The 16,816-nt window shown below is 36.4% G+C and overlaps 3 protein-coding genes across 4 annotated transcripts; 2 read left to right on the forward strand and 1 right to left on the reverse strand.

The window, feature by feature from the left end:
- Window positions 1-1,440: 1,440 nt before the first annotated feature.
- LOC143447375 (uncharacterized) lies at window positions 1,441-3,182 on the forward strand. 2 transcript variants are annotated; one of them, XM_076947451.1, is made up of 3 exons: window positions 1,441-2,030; window positions 2,103-2,330; window positions 2,412-3,182. In XM_076947451.1, exons 1-3 carry the CDS (start codon window positions 1,892-1,894, stop codon window positions 2,939-2,941), a joined length of 897 nt encoding a protein of 298 aa, XP_076803566.1. In that variant the 5' UTR covers window positions 1,441-1,891; the 3' UTR covers window positions 2,942-3,182. The 2 variants fall into 2 exon arrangements, with proteins under 2 accessions (XP_076803566.1, XP_076803565.1); XM_076947450.1 differs by having other exon boundaries at window positions 1,447-2,030; window positions 2,097-2,330.
- Window positions 3,183-4,744: 1,562 nt separating this feature from the next.
- On the forward strand, window positions 4,745-9,514 carry LOC143445877 (sodium- and chloride-dependent betaine transporter-like). The gene is made up of 12 exons (XM_076945251.1): window positions 4,745-4,884; window positions 5,121-5,252; window positions 6,113-6,374; window positions 6,538-6,670; window positions 6,777-6,911; window positions 7,411-7,514; window positions 7,578-7,671; window positions 7,796-7,939; window positions 8,334-8,471; window positions 8,560-8,766; window positions 8,865-9,044; window positions 9,152-9,514. Exons 2-12 carry the CDS (start codon window positions 5,234-5,236, stop codon window positions 9,224-9,226), a joined length of 1,491 nt encoding a protein of 496 aa, XP_076801366.1. The 5' UTR covers window positions 4,745-4,884; window positions 5,121-5,233; the 3' UTR covers window positions 9,227-9,514.
- Window positions 9,515-11,056: 1,542 nt separating this feature from the next.
- On the reverse strand, window positions 11,057-16,022 carry LOC143447266 (sodium- and chloride-dependent betaine transporter-like). The gene is made up of 12 exons (XM_076947284.1): window positions 15,716-16,022; window positions 15,349-15,480; window positions 14,621-14,882; window positions 14,342-14,474; window positions 14,101-14,235; window positions 13,848-13,951; window positions 13,687-13,780; window positions 13,419-13,562; window positions 12,887-13,024; window positions 12,592-12,798; window positions 12,314-12,493; window positions 11,057-12,207 (listed from the first exon to the last, which is right to left on the reverse strand). The coding sequence occupies exons 1-12, from the start codon at window positions 15,825-15,827 to the stop codon at window positions 12,133-12,135; spliced, it is 1,716 nt and encodes a 571-aa protein (XP_076803399.1). The 5' UTR covers window positions 15,828-16,022; the 3' UTR covers window positions 11,057-12,132.
- Between the last annotated feature and the right edge of the window lie 794 nt (window positions 16,023-16,816).

Here is a 16,816-nt window from a genome sequence, read left to right on the forward strand (position 1 = left end):
AGAATTGTGACTGATTTGAAGAATTGCGGTGAGCAAGTCAGATGTGAGCTTTTCATTAAATTAAAACTTGTCGAGTGACGATGAAAAGCTTGGGCTAGTGTTTTGACGTGGTATTTTACCACACTATTCAATATTCATTATTCACACTATTCACTGTGTAAAAACCGCCTGCTTGTTTCAACGATAAATTTATCCCTGTTGGTTATAAACAGTATTATTCACTTCAACAAGACTAATAACTTGTAATAAGTCACTGGATTAACTATGAATTGAGCCCAGGCAAAGTTGCCATCCGCACGCAACTGACAAAACCCTATTTTGACAAGAAATATCAGTCAACCAATCAACCTTATTAATTCATATGTAAAGTTATTACCCTCAAAAAAGTTTATCACTTAACAAATTGTGTACTTGTTGTCCTAAAAAAATAATGTTTTAGAAATCAGGGTTTTAAGCCTCAAGTAGAAGCAAAACAGATGATTATATCAAGGATGTCTTGTCAAAAACATATTCTGAGTACAGAATATTTGGAAACTTATCTTGCGACTAAACAATCGTCACCGCCAGAAAATCGGCCGCCTTGTACAACCAACCAACCAACCAACCTGTGATACCCGCCCACTCTTTGCTACGTATTCCCATCCTTTATGACGTCTTTGATGGACATTGTGACTTGACAGATCTACATTGTTTGTCGTGCCAGTCATATTGTTTGGTTCGATGTAACGGGTGTCGAATTACGTTTGCTGGAAACAAACTTTGGAAACCTTTGACCAAAACAGCTTATACAAGTAATGTAATGACTGATGCTGTTAATAGCACAAGCGGCCGAGTACATGCCGACGTGGTTTGGACAAACCTCGATGAAGATGTTTCACTCTTAAAACCGTCAGTTTGAAGCGCCACACTTTTCATCTATCCTTAAAAAGACTGTTTCTCTTTATGCCAGTATGCTTGAGGAAATTCTGAAGCAAATATTTTGTACCTTGACCGAAGAGGTTAATGTTATGTAGAGGCGAACCTGTGGTCTTGCTTATCAACGACTGCTCCTACAAGCCGCATTTACTAGCAATGTCAGGCCAGCAGTCTCAGTTGCGTTGATAAGCAGGTGGTATATATTGCAGGTAGCTTGGAAATAATAACGTCTTTGTTATATGATATCTATACCAGAGCGTTGATTGACAAGAGGGCACTTAAGATAAAAATTTTCCTTCAAGTTGCTTCAATAAGCGATTTTATTAAGTTGCGCTCAGGCAACTTCAGATCCCTTATTACGTCGCGGTACGTCATAAAAAGCATACTTATGAGGCAATAATATATCATTATGCGCTATTGACAGGTCAGGCCTCTACGCGCAGGTAAGAATAATATTTATTCTCAGCTAACAAAGGCTGGAAAGCCGAATCAGCCTTAACGAGGCGACCAGCCAAGTAGTTTGCGATTCAACTTTTCCACATAACAATATCATTGGCACAGATAGCTTGGCATGATCGCCCGTTTATGAGATTGCAATTACATTTGTTACGTCAAAATCATGTATGATGCCAAGTCAGTAAGATTTTAGTGTTTTATAGGATTTATTAAGTTTCGCAGTCGCTAGTAGTTTATTCGTGCCCCAGCGTGTGCAGTTTATTGAAACCAACAGACTTTATGAAGAGTTTCTGCAGGTCAAAGTCTTGGCATGAATAAGAACGTGATAAATAATTTACAAAGTTGTTTCATGTTTGCGAAAATGGATTAAATACTTGCTCCAAAAGGGGTGAACAGTTGATGCTCTAGCGTTTAGAAATACTGAATTGATGATGCTTAATATGACGTATAAGACTATCATTTATTCCTGTCTATCCCTTTCGCATACAGGTCTGTATTGGAACTTTTAACCTTGTTTAAAATGGAGAAAATGCCCTTCTTCTTGCATGTCATTTTGACGTCACTCGTGTTATTGTCGTCTGACGCATCAACGATGACGTCACGCGTGATGAGTGAGAACAACGAACGATTGGATCGTTGCAGTTACCCGACTGAAAAACGTATGAAGCAGTGACGTCATACCAGCGGTTTAATTATTAATTATTTAAAATGTCTATGTTTGTCAGCTGCAGCTGGTCTAGAGTCAAGCTCGAGCGGTTCTGACGTCATAATGACCGGAACTATCCTCCAATTGGAACCGGAACAAGCTTCGCGATCGGAGCGGAATAAATTCGAAACCGGAAACCAATTGCCGGAGGGGCGGACGGTGACTGGTCACGTGAAAGTGTGGCGCGTCATAAAAGGATCGATCGATGACATCGCGACGAAGAAAAGGCGAAAGAAGCGACGTAGATTTACCGGTGAGTTCTATGGTAGTTGCCATTTTATAATTTGCAGCAGCCGCGCACTTATGATGACGTCATTAATTTTTAATTTTCCAGGGAAACATCCGCACAGCTACTTACCCTCCTCCGTACATTTGGGGAACATTTCTCCGCAAAATCAAAACGCCACTCACGTCTTAAACAACCTTGACTCAGCCGTATCCTATAAGGACGGAGATTACCCGGAGCTGGAAATCCACGGACTCTGGAATTCCCAATTTTGCGGAACTTTTCTGCGAAAGGGAGACACCAGAGTGTTCTTCCTGAAAAAGATGAAGGATCACCACAAACCGCGGATGCGGAAGCGAAGGGAGTTGCGGAAGCGGAAAAATCGAAAAGGAGGAAACCAGAAGCGGACGAATAAAAAGAAAATGAGGAAAAGCAAGAAAGGATCCGGGGGTTTGAAGAATATGTCAGAATCCATGGAAACAAAGTGGAAGCGGATGTTGAAGAAACCAAAATCGATGAAGAGAAACAAAAAACGCACCAGCAAGACTCCGAGGTCTTTCTCCGTTCTTTTGGTCAACTCGGAACCGGCTCGAATCTCGCTCAAGAATCTGCAGAACGTCTCTTCGTTGGTAAAGTGAACTTTAACCTTTCCTAAATGACAACTTCTGGCGAATGTAAATTAAATCACATCGGGTGTTGCTTGCTCGGTTTCGTAAACACCATCCATTGCCATTTATAGCTTTGAACAGGTTTGTCGATTAAACGCTTCCCTTCTGCTATCTTTATTCAAACACGTCACATCGTTGTCTGATGTTTAATAAAATATTTTGCATTTCCTTGTTATTTATTAACAAAGAATAAACAATGTAAAAAAAGAAACGTTTTGTTTGCACTTTTGAACGGTTTCTATGGTGTCACAGACACTGCCAGCTCGTTTCACGTTGAAGCAGCCACGTCAAGCTGAAAATTGATTAAATCTTCAGATTAATGCCGATTCTTGTCAGCTTACGTGGAACAAGCGCGCCAACTAGCGTCATGCAGGTATATCCAGGAAACTCTGAAATTAAAAATTCAGCTAGATTCCCGGTAAGTGATGAAACATTTCTGCGCGTTGTGGTCAGACCAGCAACAAAACGTATTTTTATGACGTCATAATGACAGAATTTACCGGTTGAAAACAACACCACGTGTGCGGTTGTCATTGGCAACGTGATTTATTTTCTTGGTGGAGGGTCAGTGGCTGATGAGAGTGATGTCTTTATCAGAGCTTTTAACTTGGATTTGAGCTAAAACGTTTTAGATTGAAAGTAGATTTGTTCTCCGAAGAGCAAAGCGTAGATGATGGATGTTGCAGTGATGGAAGGTGAGAAAGTGAAAATGAGAGCACTTCAAGAATAACTTGAAGAATAGCTTGAAACAACCAGATCTAAGCGAATGCTAAATTGTCTTAAAATTGTAAAACCAAGTTTCCATGGAGATATTTAACACAAAATCTTCGATTTTTCATTCCTATTACTTGATTTATGTTTGTTTGAAGTGCTTCATCGTTTTAAATTGTTTGAAAGCTACATCGTGGCCGATGGCATCTATCTACCTGCATCTACAAATGCTACTAGAAGGCCGGCTCTGAATTGCGTATTATCATTGCTGGAGTGTTACTACACATGGGATCTAAGTTATCCCACCCCATATCAGCTGTTAGCTTTTTTACAAGTAGAGCTTTAACAGGATTGAAAGAATCCCGTGTTTAAATTTGAACGTTTCATAAAATAGATGAAGCTGTACCAAAATGCTAAGCGATGCATGTCATTGAATTTTACTAAACGTTTTCTTTCCGTGTTTTGTTTGCTTTGATGTTCGTTCATTCATTTTCATAATTTCATTTACAAATAAACTAAGTGTGGCTACTCCTTAAGACTTAGCCTAAACATGTACAATTCAAACATATTTAGGAAATAACTCATGAAATTTTAACACCTGCAGGACAAAACGTCAAATCCAGATTTAAACACTTCATTTGACAAACGCGTTTAACTCTAAACGTGTGCAAAATAATAACGTCAACAAGCGTTTAATCAAAATGTTTGGATGACTGACAGTGTATTACAGAATCTTGAGCATTTTCTCGATCAGATATCAACAAACCGAAGTGACGAATGAAACCATTTCCTGCTGATGCGGTTTTTGTTTTTCTTTCTCGGAAATTCTTGAAGCTTTTGCTAACGTTTGCCATAATTTAAACAATAAGCTGAATATTTTACAGGATTATCACGCCTTGGTTCTAGCACTTAGGCACGTTTAGAAATTTATTGTAAATCGGTTTGCAAGAAGAAATAAATTCCATTTAATTCAGTAATTGTTTCGATTTGATCAGTTTAAAATTTATTTGTCGAATTTTTTCATTGAACAGGCGATTTCTGAAACGTATATATATAGGTAGAGAGTTCTCGTAAAAGCATTAACGACAACATGCGTGAGAAATGGACAAATCGTTTTGATTTTCTTTTCGTAACGGTAGGCTCTGCAGTTGGCTTGGGAAATATGTGGAGGTTTCCTTATCTATGTTACCGAAACGGAGGAGGTAAATCACATGCGCAAACAAGTTTTGCACAATCTTGGTATTATATGCATATAGCATGGGCGTTGAATCGTTTTTAACCTAATACTTAGTGATACTGTGCTTGCTGTTTATTATATAACTTATCGTGAATTTTCATACAAGCCACAATCAATGGAAGATTGCGTGGTAATAAATCGCATTATTGGAAATTTTGGACTAAGTAGTATAAAGAGACATTTCGTGATCTATTTCTACAGGAGCTTTTCTAATTCCATATTTGGTTACATTACTTGTTGTGGCTCTCCCCCAGTTAATACTATAAGTGTCTTTGGGTCAACACACAAGCTTGTCACCTGTGAAAGCCTGGGAGATGGTTCCAACAATGAAAGGTGCAGAATGTGGCTAGTATTGTTATTTCCTTACACAACTAAATCTTTCCTGGCATAAGCACTTAGAAAACAATCGTTATATAGATAACTAGACACCCTTTTTATATACAGTAATATCCATTTTTATCTTTTGTATATCCATCATGAAAATATCAAACAACACACATGTTAGGGGAAGGTCTGATAAGTCGGGCCTCAAAACTTTAATGTGCTATAAATCAGGCCGTACTTTATAAAACGTAATGAAATCAATATTGCAGGACGAGTTTATTGCTAAGTTTGTTGGTATATAGTTTTCTTGTTACTCTAATTTCTTCCAGTGAAAGGTAATTCAGGAATTTTGTGTTTTGCAAACTTGGCCCAATGTACATACTTTGATTTCAAGTTGGGCAACCACTGTTGGTTGATTGGACCACAATTTACATTTTGGGTCTTTTTTCCTCGTATACGTGTTTGCAACTATACTTATGTCGAGAGAAACGTAATGTTAACTGTTACTTTACTTTTAATGTCGGAATTTGTTGGTTAATTTCAATGCGAAATCACGCGGGTTTCATGATGTGAAACGTTCACACATGAGACTTAAACGGAAAACCTGGAACGAGACCCACTCAATTTCAAACTTCGGGATACCAGGAATCGTGATGTGATAAAGCGTTCATACTAGTAAAAAACGTTATTGGTTGCGAAACATGCTCTGTGTGAACGCAGCTTAAACTGGGCCATAGTTTTAACAGAGCATTGGAAACGGGCTGTATAATCGGGGGCCATAGCGCTCTAACCATCACGCTAACGAGCCAACAAAGTATCAAAGAATTAAGAAACAAACATATTTAACATTTAGTTTACTTTGTGTATAGGGATTGGATATGCTGAAACCATTATCGCGGCACTATGTAACTTTACATATTCGACTGTACTTGCCTGGACGTTGCGGTATTTGTACGCAAGCATGTCTCCTGTCCTCCCTTGGATGACGTGCGCCAACTCGTGGAACACATTGGGCTGCTTTGTGCCAGATAACAACCAATCTACCAGTAAGAGTTTATACGTCAACGCATCTGGGACTAACTCAACTAGAAACGCATCGGAAATTGCATCATCGGTTGCTGAGTTTTGGACGTAAATTTTATTTTTATTGAACTTCTTCCGTAAACCTGAATATGCATATTAAAAAAAAACTATAAACATTGCAAACTTATCTATTGAAGACCAATATCCTGTCAAGTAAAACACAGTTAATCGACAAAAGCATTTCATTTAGATCATTTTCTTAATAAAACAGGAGAGGCGTTTTGGGCTTATCTGAAGGTCTCACTGATATTGGAAGGTTTCAAACTCCTTTGGTTGTCTGCCACGCTATCACGTGGATACTTGTATTCCTCGCTATGCTAAAAGGCGCCAACTGGACTAGCAAGGTAAAGCCAATGACGAGATCGGGCAACTTTTTACTTGATCATCATTGGGTAATTTGAATTTTCTTGTTGATCTATAGCTCAAGTAACAAGCTTTTATACGCCATAGGTCACCTATGTGACGTCAACTCTGCCAACTTTCATTCTTGTTGCGGTTCTGGTTCGTGGCGTCACCTTGGACGGTTCATACGAGGGAATAATTCACTTTGTAAAACCAAATATGACAAAATTATCCCAACCTCAGGTGCATGTAACACACGTCACTTAAAACGATTATTTTAGCCCAGTGGTTCTACACTTCTACCTTCTTCTACCTTCTTCTACCTTCTTCTACCTTCTTCTACCTTCTTCTACCTTCTTCTACCTTCTTCTACCTTCTTCTACCTTCTTCTACCTTCTTCTACCTTCTTCTACCTTCTTCTATCTTTTATGGCTTACGGCACCCTGCAAACAAACAAAAGATTCCGCGGCACCCACAGTCAAACCAAAAAGTTTCTGCATTAAATAAAAATAACTTTTGCAACCGTTTCCCTGGACTAGTGACTAGTGCGCAATAACTTGCGGCACCCTTTCGAAACGTAAATGGCACCCTAGGGTGCAGCGGCACCCCGGTTAAGAACCACTGATTTTAGACCAATGTCTTTAAACCTGAATAAAGTCATTCATGGTCGAACGTAGATAAGTTTAGTCGGTTTACTGTTCATTCAACAACAGAAGTTACACCTTATGTGGTGCTTTTCTAGGTGTGGAAAGATGCTCTTCTACAGAACTTGTATTCGTTGTCTATTGGCTCCGGTTGCATGGTGACCATGGGAAGCTTTAATTCTTACCATCATAACTTTATGAGGTTTGAAAATTAAATTTTTTTATCAAAGGAAAAAAATGTTCAAAAGTGTTTTTTTTCTTTCAGGGATGCTATAGCCCTTTCTGTTGTTAATAGCTGCGCCAGTTTTTTAGCTGGTTTTGCTGTGTTTTCGACGCTTGGATTTATGGCAAAGCAGCAAGTAAGCAAAACAGCCGTAAAACTAACCCAAGCCGGCAAGAGCTAACACAAATTTGTCTCAATACATTTAATCGATGACTTCCCAAAGTTGTTTAAACAATTGCTAACTTTTCCTGGCAATCTAGAATACGACAGTCGATCTAGTCGCGGAGTCAGGACCCGGTCTGGTTTTCACTGTTTATCCGCAAGCACTTTCCATGATGCCGGGATCACAGTTTTGGTCAATTGCTTTCTTTCTGATGCTATTTCTGCTTGGGCTAGACAGTTTGGTAAGCATAAATACACCCTTTTGTGTCTTTTTAAGAAGCATAAAGTGGTTTGGAATAGGCCTATTTTATTACCAGAATTTGCAGATATACTGTTGATACAGTCAATATCTGTACAATTATTAAATACATTTCAGAGAATTTAATCATATCCAATGGATTGAAGTACTTTACTCATTATGATTGTTTTCTATTATTATTATATTACAATTATTATTCATTTATTATAATTTAAGTAGCTTAATATTCATTCTTTATATTAGTTACTTTATCATTTTAATTCATATGTTAATCATAGTTCGAAAGATAAAACATCTTTATAACGGGATCATAAACATCTCCACTTGTGTTAGTTGTTCTGCAGCTCAATCATGCTGCGTGCAAAATTTCATTTTAGTTTGTCATCATGGAAGCTGTTTCGACTGTAATTATAGACCAGTTTCCGGCTGTGTTCGACAAACAGCTGAAAAAGATCTTCATGCGATTTTGCTTGTGCTGCTTTTATTTCTTCGCAGCTCTCATAACAGTGACACAGGTGAAAGTTTCAAGATCAAAAGCGCAAAATTTATTTAAAGTAATGAGATCAATCCATGCAGTGAATTATATGTGTATTTATGCATTAGGGTGGAATGTACTACATTCATCTCATTGACAACTTTTCTTCAGCCAGTTGGGCTCTTCTCTTCTCTGGAGGTTGTGAGTGTATTGCAATCTCGTGGATTTTCGGTTTAGATCGTTTCTATGAAATAATGTGCGACATGTTACAGTTCAGGCCAAAGTTTCCGTGGTTTAAATACTGCTGGAAATATGTCGTACCCTTGCTATCAGCGGTGAGAGCTTTTGAAGTAAACCACCCAAACTAACTTTTGTTTTTCTAAATAAAACAAGAAATGTTTTAAGTGAAGATGTCATTTTTATTGGTTGGCAGGGTCTCTTTATTTACTGTCTTGTTCTGTACAAGCCGTTGGTGTATAACCGTACATACGAATACCCAGCGTGGTCTATAGGAGTCGGTTGGTTGTTGTCACTAAGTAGCTTTTTATGGATCCCTGGATATGCTGGTTATTATCTAATCAAGAAAAGATGCTTGGAGCAGGACAAGCGAAAAGTATGATACCATGAAGAACATTTCTTTCATAGTTTTGAATTTATTTTAACGTACTAGTTTCTGAAGATAATCAAAAATAACTTTTGATATAACTTTTCTGTGTTAAGATGTCGGATGAAGGGAAGGATCAGATGGAAATGGAAGAGTTAAAAGTTTCTATCGCAGAATCTTTGGAACTTTAGCAATGTTCTGAAGAAAGTTGTTGTGTGCTTGTATAAGGCGAAAGATATTACTGACTGTGTATACTATATGCAATAGATATATATACTTCATAGTTTATACAAACATAGGCTACATATATATTTATACATATAAAGAGAGAGACCACTCACATAAATATACGTACTACTTATTTCATTTCACTTTTTATTTGCTTTCTTCAAGCCGAACGTCCATAAATTACTTGAAGTTGATATTTTATTACTGTATGGTTTTGCACTAAAGATCATAAATAAAAATATATCTTCAGATCTTTGCAACATAATATACAACTGTGTAACGTGTGGAATAATACACAAGACACTCTATTAGATTAGTAATGGAATATGCACTTATTTTCTAAAATCTTAACATCACAAATTAAAATATTGTCAAAACATGTTATTTAGTAAAATACGTAAATTCGATTAAAATTTAACAAATAAACAAACCAGCTTTCGAAAAGAAAGTGTGACCAAAAACATGGAAAAATGTTTTATGACGTTGGTAATAGCGCCTTTAGTGTTTATAAACTCGCAATACTTTTCGTACAATATCATTTATAGTAAAGCAGAGTAAATAATGATATATAAATAATACTATAGTATAGTAAAATTATCAACGTTTCCGAAGAAGGAAAGCTGTACAAGTTCAAGCATATTGAACGGTTTTTTATGGACACTTCTGTTTATACATATATCCGTTGAAGCGTAGCGTATTATTTATCAATTCTTTAAATAGATATTGAAATTATAAGTTTAATAAATCCTTTGTTGAGGTTGTTAGTGATTTGGTTCATCATAAAAAAGTGTTTGTGTGTTTGTTAACTTTCAATCGAACTGATGTGTAACACTAAATAACATGTTGTGATAACATTTTAATTTGTGATTTGGCGATTTTAATGTTTTAAAAATTATGTGCATATTTCCTTACTAATTCAATGGAAAGATTGTATCATACGTAACGCTGTTGTGTATTTTATTACAAAGATCTAAAGATACATTTTTATTTACACTCTTTAAAAGCATAACCGGTGATGAAATATCGACTGTAAGTAATCTATGGACGTTCGTCCAAAAGAATGTAAATAAAAAGTGGAATAAAACTTGTGGTTTTTAAAGATATAAATATAATTATGAACATTTACTCTATATGTTGTAATATATACAGTATGTGTGTGCTTGTTCTCTATATATATGCACGTTTATTTGTATGAAGTAGAGTAAGACCTATACACACACAGTCAGTAATATATTTCGTCTTGTCATAATTACATCACAATTATGTCATGATTACATCATTATTATCATTATTGCGTGAATTGACGAGTTGTAACGTAATATTTGTATTGTGCGAATTACATTAATTCATAAATGCGTGTATGCAAAGTTTATTTCAAGTACATTGTTAGCCAGAAATAACTCGTGCAAAAATAACACCTACATAGACTTTCCTCTAAAAAGAACTTCAATTTTTATTTTGGAGAAATATTCACAGCAGAGAGACAAGGGCACGGTAACTGAACTCTTCTTTTGTTTCACCAACTATTTTCCATTTGTTAGTCGTTACGTAATAAGATTTTATTGTTTCCTCACATTGGTGAAGATTTTCTCTGAAAGCAGTAATTTTACCAACGAAACTTTGAAAAGACCTCTTCCAATGCTCCCACTTATTGGCACTTTGTGTTGCGTTAATATTGCAGTCGAATAGTTGAGGACGAAGATAGTTTTCCAAAGATTTAAGTTTACTAAAATTTGATGAACCAAATCACTAATAACCTCAACATAGGCTTTACTGAACAAAGTTTCTATATAGAGAATTGATAAATACTGTAATACGATGAATAATAAATAAATAAGTAAAAGACATGTCCATTATAAGCAAAACAATTGCATGCACTATACTGTGATATTATCCGCCCTGAATGTACAAACAAACGTTCCACACGGAGTAAGAAGTACGTAGAAGCCAGCTGCTTCGAAAAAGAAGCAATTAGTAATAATCGGCGAAGGAAGACCACAAATTATCACGTTCTTCCATTCTGGTTATGCAAGGATAACATCACCAGAACAAACACATTGGATTGAAACATAACGTAATAATTTCATCCAGGATATAAAATACACACAACAACATACTATATAAATGCTGTTATGCGCAGAGTATTGCGAGTTTATAAACAATAAAGGCGCTAATACGTACATCTTAAAACATATTTCTATGTTTTTCGGTCACACTTTCTTTTCGAAAGCTCATTTGTTTATTTGTTAAATTTTAATCGAATTTACGTATTTTACTAAATAACATGTTTTGACAATATTTTAATTTGTGATGTTAAGGTTTTAGACAATATTTGCATATTCCATTACTAATCTAATAAAGTGTCTTGTGTATAACTCCACACGTTGCGCAGTTGTATATTATGTTGCAAAGATCTGAAGATATATTTTTACTTATGCTCTTTAGTGCACAATCATGCAAAAATAAAATATCAACTTCAAATAATTTTTGGACGTTCGGCTTGAAGAAAGCAAATAAAAAGTGAAATGAAATATGTAGTACGTATATATATGTATGAAGTCTCTCTCTTTGTATATGTATGAATATATATGTAGCCTATATTTGTATAAACTATGAAGTATATACAGTGATGGGATTCAATTTTTTAACATCCGGTTCTCTCATTAGCAGAATGCCATATTGACCCGGGGCCGATATACAAATAGGCCTATACATACGCCTGTTTACAACCGGTTTGCGGAGGTCATTAAAATTCCAAGAACCGGTGCGAACCGGCTGAATCCCTCCACTGAGTACATATATCTATTGCATATAGTCAGTAATATCTGTCGCCTTATACAAGCACACAACAACTTTCTTCAGAACATTGCTAAAGTTCCGAGGATTCTGCGATAGAAACTTTTAACTCCTCCATTTCCATCTGATCCTTCCCTGCATCCGACATCTTAACACAGAAAAGTTATATCAAAAGTTATTCTTGATCATCTTCAGAAACTAATACGTTAAATAAATTCAAAAATATGAAAGAAATGTTCTCCATGGTATCATACTTTTCGCTTGTCCTGCTCCAAGCATCTTTTCTTGATTAGATAATAAGCAGCATATCCAGGGATCCATAAAAAGCTACTTAGTGACAACAACCAACCGACTCCTATTGACCACGCTGGGTATTCGTATGTACGGTTATACACCAGCGGCTTGTACAGAACAAGACAGTAAATAAAGAGACCCTGCCAACCAATAAATATGACATCTTCGTTTAAAACATTTCTTGTTTTATTTGGAAAAACAAAAGATAGTTTGGGCGGTTTACTTCAAAAGCTCTCACCGCTGATAGCAAGGGTACGACATATTTCCAGCAGTATTTAAACCACGGAAACCTTGGCCTGAACTGTAACATGTCGCACATTATTTCATAGAAACGATCTAAACCGAAAATCCACGAGATTGCAATACACTCACAACCTCCAGAGAAGAGAAGAGCCCAACTTGTTGATGAAAAGTTGTCAATGAGATGAATGTAGTACATTCCACCCTAATGCATAAATGCACATATTATTCACTGCACGGATTGATCTCTTTACTTTAAATAAAATTTGCGATTTTGATCTTGAAACTCTCACCTGTGTCACTGTTATGAGAGCTGCGAAGAAATAAAAGCAGCACAAGCAAAATCGCATGAAGATCTTTTTCAGCTGTTTGTCGAACACAGCCGGAAACTGGTCTAGAATTACAGTCGAAACAGCTTCGATGATGACAAACTAAAATGAAAAATTACACGCAGCATGATTGAGCTGCAGAACAACTAACACAAGTGGAGATGTTTATGATCCCGTTATAAAGATGTTTTATCTTTCTTACTATGATTAACATATGATTTAAAATGATAAAGTAACTAATATAAAGAATGAATATTAAGCTACTTAAATTATAATAAATGAATAATAATTATAATATAATAATAATAGAAAACAATCATAATGAGTAAAGTATTTCAATCCATTGGATATGATTAAATTCTCTGAAATGTATTTAATAATTGTACAGATATTGACTGTATTAACAGTGTATCTGCAATGTCTGGTAATAAAATAGGCCTGTTCCAAACCACTTTATGCTGCTTAAAAAGACACAAAAGGTTGTATTTATGCTTACCAAACTGTCTAGCCCAAGCAGAAATAGCATCAGAAAGAAAGCAACTGACCAAAACTGTGACCCTGGCATCATGGAAAGTGCTTGCGGATAAACAGTGAAAACCAGACCGGGTCCAGATTCCGCGACTAGATCGACTGTCGTATTCTAGATTGTCAGCAAAAGTTAACAATTGTTTAAACAACTTTGGGAAGTCATCGATTAAATGTATTGAGACAAATTTGTGTTAGCTCTTGCCGGCTTGGGTTAGTTTTACGGCTGTTTTGCTTACTTGCTGCTTTGCCATAAATCCAAGCGTCGAAAACACAGCAAAACCAGCTAAAAAACTGGCACAGCTATTAACAACAGAAAGGGCTATAGCATCCCTGAAACAAACAAACAATACTTTTTCCCATTTTTTCATTTGATAAAAAAAATCATAAATTTTCCAACCTCAAAAAGTTATGATGGTAAGAATTAAAGCTTCCCATGGTCATCATGCCACCGGAGCCAAGCGACAGTGAAAACAAGTTCTGAAGAAGAGCATCTTTCCACACCTGGAAATGCACCAAACAAAGTGTAACTTTTGTTGCTGAATGACCAGTACACCAGCTAAAGATATCTACGTTCGACCATAAATGGCTTTATTCAGGTTTAGAGACATTGGTCTAAAATAATCTTTTTAAGTGACGTGTGTTACAGGCACCTGAGGTTGGGATAATTTTGTCATATTTGGCTTTACAAAGTGAATTATTCCTTCATATGAACCGTCCAGGGTGACGCCACGAACCAGAACCGCAACAAGAATAAAGATTGGCAGAGTTGACGTTACGTAGGTGACCTATGGCGTATAAAAGCTTGTTACTTGAGCTATAGATCAACGAGCACATTCAAATTACCAAATGATCATCAAGTAAAAAGTTGCCCGATCTCGTCATTGGCTTTACCTTGCTAGTCCAGTTGGCGCCTTTTAGCATAGCGAGGAATATAAGTATCCACGTGATAGTGAGGCAGACAACCAAAGGAGTTTGAAACCTTCCAATATCAGTGAGACCTTCAGATAAGCCCAAAACGCCTCTCCTGTTTTATTAAGAAAAATATCGAAATGAAATGCTTTCGTCGATTAACTGTGTTTTACTTGACAAGATATTGGTCTTCAATAGATAAGTTCAGATAGATAGATAAGTCCAAGTTTTCGGAAGAAGTTCAATAAAAATAAAATTTACGTCCAAAACTCAGCGACCGATGATGCAATTTCCGATGTGTTTCTAGTAGAGTTAGTCCCAGATGCGTTGACGTATAAACTCTTACTGGTAGATTGGTTGTTATCTGGCACAAAGCAGCCCAATGTGTTCCACGAGTTGGTGCACGTCATCCATGGAAGGACAGGAGACATGCTTGCGTACAAATACCGCAACGTCCAGGCCAGTACAGTCGAATATGAGACGTTAGAAATTACCGCGTAAACGATTGTGGCATATCCAATCCCTATACACAAAGTAAACTAAATGTTAAAACTGTTTTGTTTTTCCTAATTCTTTGATACTTTGTTGGCTGGTTAGCGTGATGGTTAGAGTGCTATGGCCCTCGATTATGCAGCCCGTTTCCGATGCTCTGTTAAAACTATGGCCCAGTTTAAGCTGCGTTCACACAGAGCATGTTTTGCAATCAGGAAGGTTTTATTATCAGTGTGAACGCTTTATCACGTCACCATTCCTGATTTCCCGATGTTTGAAATTGAGTGGGTTTCGTTCCAAGTTTTCCGTTTAAGTCTCATGTGTGAACGTTTCACATCATGAAACCCGCTATCTATCGCTTAAGCGTACTTACTACTTACTTATTATCGCTTACTATCTAGTAACGATATAAATCTAATAACAATTGTTTTCAAAGTGATTATTCTTGGAAAACTTTAGTTATGTAAGGAAATAACAATATTAGCCACATTCTGCACCTTTCATTGCTGGAACCATCTCCCAGGCTTTCACAGGTGACAAGCTTGTGTATTGGCCCAAAGAGACTTGTAGTATTAACTGGGGGAGAGCCACAACAAGTAATGTAACCAAATATGGAATTAGAAAAGCTCCTGTAGAAATACATCACGGAATGTCGTATTATACTACTTAATTCAAAATTTCCAATAATACGATTTATTACCACGCCATCAACCATTTCTTATGACTTGTATGAAAATTCACGACAAGTTATATAATAAACAGCAAGCACAGTATCACTAAGTATTAGCTTAAAAACGATTCAACGCCCATGATATATGCATATAATACTAAGATTGTGCAAACCTTATTTGCGCATGGACTTACCTCCTCCGTTTCGGTAACATAGATAAGGAAACCTCCACATATTTCCCAAGCCAACTGCAGAGCCGACCGTTACGAAAAGAAAATCAAAACGGTTTGTCCATTTCTCACGCATGTTGTCGCTAATGCTTTTACGAGAATTCTCTACCTTTCAGAAATCGACTGTTCAATGAAAGTTCAACAAATAAACTTTAAACTGACAATATTGACGCAATGACTGAACAATGTAGAATTTATTTCTTCTTGCAAACCGATTTACAATAAATTTCTAAACGTGCCTAAGTGCTAGAACCAATGTGTGATAATCCTGTAAAATATTCAGCTTCCTGCTGTTTAAATTATGGCAAACTTTAGCAAAAGCTTAAAGAATTTTCGGGAAAGGAAAAAACAGCATCAGCAGGAAATGGTTTCATTCGTCACTTCGGTTTGTTGATATCTGATCGAGAAAATACTCAAGATTCTGTAATACACTGTCAGTCATGCAAACATTTTGATTAAACGCTTGTTGACGTTATTATTTTGCACACGTTTAGAGCTAGAGGCGTTTATCGAATGAAGCGGTTAAATCCGGATTTGACGTTTTGTCCTACAAGTGTTTAATTTTCATGAGTTATTTCCTAAATATGTTTGAATTGTGAATGTTTAAGTCTTAAGGAGTAGTCACACTTAGTTTATTTGTAAATGAAACTACGAAAATGAATGAACGAACGTTAAAGCAAACAAAACACGGAAAGAATACGTTTGATAAAGTTCAGTGACATGTATCGCTTAGCATTTTGGTACAGCTTCAGATATTCTAAAGGTTCTGTCTTTTGCAAAATCGTTAGCACCGTGAAAATGTTTTTCTTTCTTTTGTTTTGGCATGCTTATTGATGGTGTTCAGTGCAACTCAATTTTTTCATTCATTTATAAATATGTAGGTGCTGTATATATATATACCTGCGATATATTTAGTCAGTGTGTCCAATATGTCCAAAACTGGAAAGCACTCATTATTGCAACAAGTTAACACTCAAATCACAAACACATTTTGTAACGTCAGAATTGCCAGTCTAGGTCGATACACGCTGCATTACCATTGCTGGAAGCCTAAAACTGAAACCT

The sequence above is a fragment of the Clavelina lepadiformis genome, chromosome 2 (assembly GCF_947623445.1).
Source record: "Clavelina lepadiformis chromosome 2, kaClaLepa1.1, whole genome shotgun sequence".
Taxonomy (NCBI): Eukaryota; Metazoa; Chordata; class Ascidiacea; order Aplousobranchia; family Clavelinidae; genus Clavelina; species Clavelina lepadiformis.

Coding starts and splice junctions, on each gene's coding strand:
- LOC143447375 (XM_076947450.1), top strand. CDS start 1,892: ATGGAGAAAATGCCCTTCTTCTTGCATGTCATTTTGACGTCACTCGTG. Junction 2,031..2,096: donor CAGTTACCCGACTGAAAAAC/GTATGAAGCAGT, acceptor TATGTTTGTCAG/CTGCAGCTGGTCTAGAGTCA. Junction 2,331..2,411: donor GAAGCGACGTAGATTTACCG/GTGAGTTCTATG, acceptor TTAATTTTCCAG/GGAAACATCCGCACAGCTAC.
- LOC143445877 (XM_076945251.1), top strand. Junction 6,912..7,410: donor CAAAATTATCCCAACCTCAG/GTGCATGTAACA, acceptor GTGCTTTTCTAG/GTGTGGAAAGATGCTCTTCT. Junction 7,940..8,333: donor TGCTTGGGCTAGACAGTTTG/GTAAGCATAAAT, acceptor ATTTCATTTTAG/TTTGTCATCATGGAAGCTGT.
- LOC143447266 (XM_076947284.1), bottom strand. CDS start 15,827: ATGCGTGAGAAATGGACAAACCGTTTTGATTTTCTTTTCGTAACGGTC. Junction 13,563..13,686: donor GATTTATGGCAAAGCAGCAA/GTAAGCAAAACA, acceptor CTGACAATCTAG/AATACGACAGTCGATCTAGT. Junction 12,208..12,313: donor TGGAGCAGGACAAGCGAAAA/GTATGATACCAT, acceptor TTCTGTGTTAAG/ATGTCGGATGCAGGGAAGGA.